Source organism: Pongo pygmaeus, chromosome 21 (assembly GCF_028885625.2).
Source record: "Pongo pygmaeus isolate AG05252 chromosome 21, NHGRI_mPonPyg2-v2.0_pri, whole genome shotgun sequence".
NCBI lineage: Eukaryota > Metazoa > Chordata > Mammalia > Primates > Hominidae > Pongo > Pongo pygmaeus.
The window spans coordinates 53,562,839-53,566,787 of record NC_072394.2 but is presented as its reverse complement, the minus strand read 5'-3'; the positions used below and the strand labels follow the sequence as shown (position 1 = coordinate 53,566,787).

Here is a 3,949-nt window from a genome sequence, read left to right as displayed (position 1 = left end):
GAGGTGGAGGTTGCAGTGAGCCAAGATTGTGCCACTGCACTCCAGCCTGGGGGAAAGAGCGAGACTCTGTCTCCAAAACAACAACAAAAAACAAATACTGAAATAGATCTGGGTTGTGTACTGGGTACCTGTTATATTTTTAACAGCCCATCTTTTGAAAAATATTTCACTATTTGGGAAAATCCCACATCACGAGTTCTGTCTTCCTATTGTAGATATCAAAATAGAAATTCCCAGCCTCTCTTGCAGCTAAGATGTAGGCATGTAATTAGACTCTGCCTACCAGGCACCCTCATAAGGCTTGACTCAGAAAAGAATAATGTAGTGACTCTGTTTCTCGACACATGGACTATGGCTGAAGTGTTGGGCTTTCTGGGAGAGCGGGGGGGCCATGTCAAGTGAAACTGGTGAGACTATAGTGGCGTTTCCTCTGGTACTTGATAGGGCAGCACAACATAGACACTGTTCTCCTAAGGCCAGTTTTATGCATGATTTCGGGCATCATTCCTAGAAGTATAGCCTTGAATCTGTCCCCAAAATTCTCAAAAGCACCTCCTATCACTTTAGTAAAACCCTTTTAACACTTAGCTAGTCAGCTTCTCTTGCCTGTCCCCAGTGACAACCAGGTTTATAGGAACTACAACTGTCTATAACTTTAGGACGTCAGTCTTTAGAATATGAAATTGTTCCTGTGTCTCGCTATTTGTTTCCTGCTATGTATCAGAATCAGTTGTCCCTGGAAGAAGGAGATGAAAAACACAGGCCAGCCATCTTTGTTCTTCACTCCAGGTCACAGTCATTTACTTCCATAACTCGTTGAGAGGAACAGTCATAAGAGACCTGCTTCATCTTTATAACAGAAGGGTATACCATACTTTAAGTATACCTGTTCAAAGAATTAGTTACAATGTTTCACAGTTAAAAAGTGATGACTAATTTTGAATTTGTTAAATACCACCTTCTTATAATAAAACAAGATTCTATATCACAAATTGCAAACTCGTAAGTGAATCTGGTCTACAAAGGGTTTTTTCTGGCTTATGATACATTTAAGCTTTAAAAAAAATGGTTAACAGAGATACAAAGATTTTGTAGTTATATCTGTGATTTCTGCCATTCTTAAAAAACAATAACAGCGGCAATTGATGATTATAAGCCTGCACGCAGCAAGTAGTGAGGGAACAGGCCCCCTTTTGACAAGCCATTAGTTCATCCGGCCACTGATAGGCACTCACAAATCAAATTTTTACTTATAATGTTGTTGTCTATATTGGAAGTTGGTGAGACTACCTACTATTTTATGAAAATGTTAAGTAAACAAACATAAAAACATTTTACATTAGTATAAAATGCTGGAATAAAAAAACATTAAATCAAAAGAGAAAAGGCAAATTAAAGGGGGAGAGGCAAAGGGTTGGGACTTTGACTTGAAAATTCCAAAGCAAGTCAAACCATAGTATGCAATTTAAACAATGTTATATGTGTGCAACATAAGGTGGACCCTGAAGTTAACTTTAAGAAAACAGCAGCAATTTATGAGACACTGACAGACTACAAAGGTGGTTTCCTTTATTTTGGTAAACTTTAAAGATCTCGGGAGGGTGTGGTGGCTCACGCCTGTAATCCCAGCACTTTGGGAGGTCGAGGCAGGCGGATCACGAGGTCAGGAGTTCGAGACCAGCCTGACAAACATGGTAAAACCCCCTCTGTACTAAAAATACAAAAATTAGCCGGGCGTGGTGGCCTGCGCCTGTAATCCCAGCTACTCAGGAGGCTGAGGCAGGAGAATCGCTTGAACCTGGGAGGCAGAGGTTGCGGTGAGCTGAGATTGCACCACCGCACTCCAGCCTGGGCAACAGAGCGAGACTCCATCTCAAAAAAAAAAAAAAATCTCATTTTGATACTAATTCAAAATGCCAAATAGAATGACCCTCTTTCTGAATAATTAAAACAATTTACATTTTAAACATGTATTTATTTCTGTAGGATGTATTCTATCATCTGAAATATTAATAAGATCCAAGAATTTCTTAACTGAACAGTAAACAGATCCTAAGTATATAATCTATGAAAATGATTTAGAAAGCATTTTAACAGGAGGAGGTGGAAAATAAGGACAGGTAAATGATCTGCAGTTTAAAATACAAAATCCTGTCACGTTACATCTCACATGTCCAAGACACCCTCCGTGTGCTGAAAAAAAAAAATGATGGTTCTCAGAAACAGTATAATCCATTAATAAGTCATCCAATACATAACAATTTTTAAAACTCCTTATAAAAAAGGAGTCCATGTATTCACAGATACTGTAGAATCCCCAGCTCCTATGTATATTACTGAAAAATGCAAACAAGTGTATCTTTGAGGTATTATGGCAATCCACATCTTTCTCATCAGACTATACCAGTCACCTTAGTACTGTGGAAATGTTCCATCGATTTTGGTAGCCCAGGCCATGAGGCCCCCCACAACATCCCGAACTGTTAAAGGGTCTAACTCTTGAGCTGCTGATAAGGACTGGAGGATCTTCACGGCTTTCTGTGAGTCATTTCCCAGTTTGCAAATCACATAAATGGGGACAGCAGCCCCTTCTTGTGTGCCCTGCTTCTCTTCCCAGATTGCTTCTTTTAAGAGTTTCAGGCTCTCCGCATCCCTGCGTTCCAAATGTTTCAGAGGGATGTGTAGGGCATGAGGCAAACGACAAATGTCCACCTCCACCTGAGGCCTGACGTCCAGCAACAGGTGGAATGCCCCAGAATCCAGAAGTCGCTTATAGTCGGTGACAGAAACACGCTCCTCTGGGCTCAGTAATTGCAGGGAGCGGCATTTATCAGTGGCTGAGGAGCCACAGAAGGCTTCATAGTCCAGCAGATCAGTCACAGTGGGCCGTTCCCCGCAAGCTGCACAGTCGAGCCTGCGGCTCCGCAGCCGAATAGAGCGGAAATGCCCTCTCAGGGCATCAAAGAGCAACAAGCTGCCACTGTAAGACGGGCCCAGACCCGCAGCGATTTTCAGCACTTCCAAGGCCTGCAGGCAGCCCAGGACCCCAGTTACGACACCGAGCACCCCGCCGTCCGCGCAGTTGGTCACTGTCTCCGCTGGGGGTGGTTGGGGGAATATGCAGCGATAGCAAGGCCCACCGTCATAATGGTAGACTGTGATTTGGCCCTCGAAGCGCAAGGCACTGGCAGACACGAGGGGCCGACCCGCCAGCACACATGCGTCATTAACCAGGTAGCGAGTGGGCACGTTGTCCGAGCAGTCAGCCACCACATCATATCGGCGGACCAGGTCTAGGGCAGTGGCTGGCGTAAGGGCCTGAGTGTACGGCACGCATTCCACTGCCGAATTGAGGCGGCGCAGCGAGGCGGCGGCCGAAAAGGCCTTGGCCTGGCCAGCCAGTGCCTCGCCATGCAGCACCTGGCGGGCCAGGTTGCTCATCTCTACCACGTCATAGTCCACAAGGCCAAGGCGGCCCACGCCGGCCGCTGCCAAGTACTGCGCTAGTGGACAGCCAAGCCCACCGCAGCCCACGATTAGCACGGACGCGGTCCCCAGGCGCAGCTGTCCGTGCACGCCCAGCTCGGGCAGCACTAGCTGCCGGCTATAGCGCAGAATCTCATCTCGGGACAGAGCGGCCTTCGGCGGCAGCGGCGACACCTGAACCAGCCGTTCTGGCTGCGGTTCCTGCTCAGCCAAAAGGGCCGACGCCAGCTTCTGCTTCAGCGAATTCAATTCCTCCTCACGTTGGGCAACTTCAGCCCGTAAGGCGAGTACCTCCTCCCGGGAAGCCATGGCGACCTCTTCCGGAAGTTGTCGTGAAAGGCATTTCCGCTTCCGGCTCCTGTCTCCTAGCGACTGGGATAAACTAAAAAACTTTATGGAGTTTGGGAAAAGGTGATGAATAGATATTTACTTCCTGAAGAAACCTTCAGATTAAAATTTAAAG

General features: G+C 46.1%; 1 protein-coding gene across 1 annotated transcript; it reads right to left on the bottom strand.

Annotated features, from left to right (window-relative positions):
* Positions 1–772: 772 nt before the first annotated feature.
* On the bottom strand, positions 773–3,795 carry MOCS3 (molybdenum cofactor synthesis 3). Its single transcript, XM_054466500.2, has one exon. It carries the CDS (start codon positions 3,793–3,795, stop codon positions 2,413–2,415), a length of 1,383 nt encoding a protein of 460 aa, XP_054322475.1. The 3' UTR covers positions 773–2,412.
* Positions 3,796–3,949: the final 154 nt, after the last annotated feature.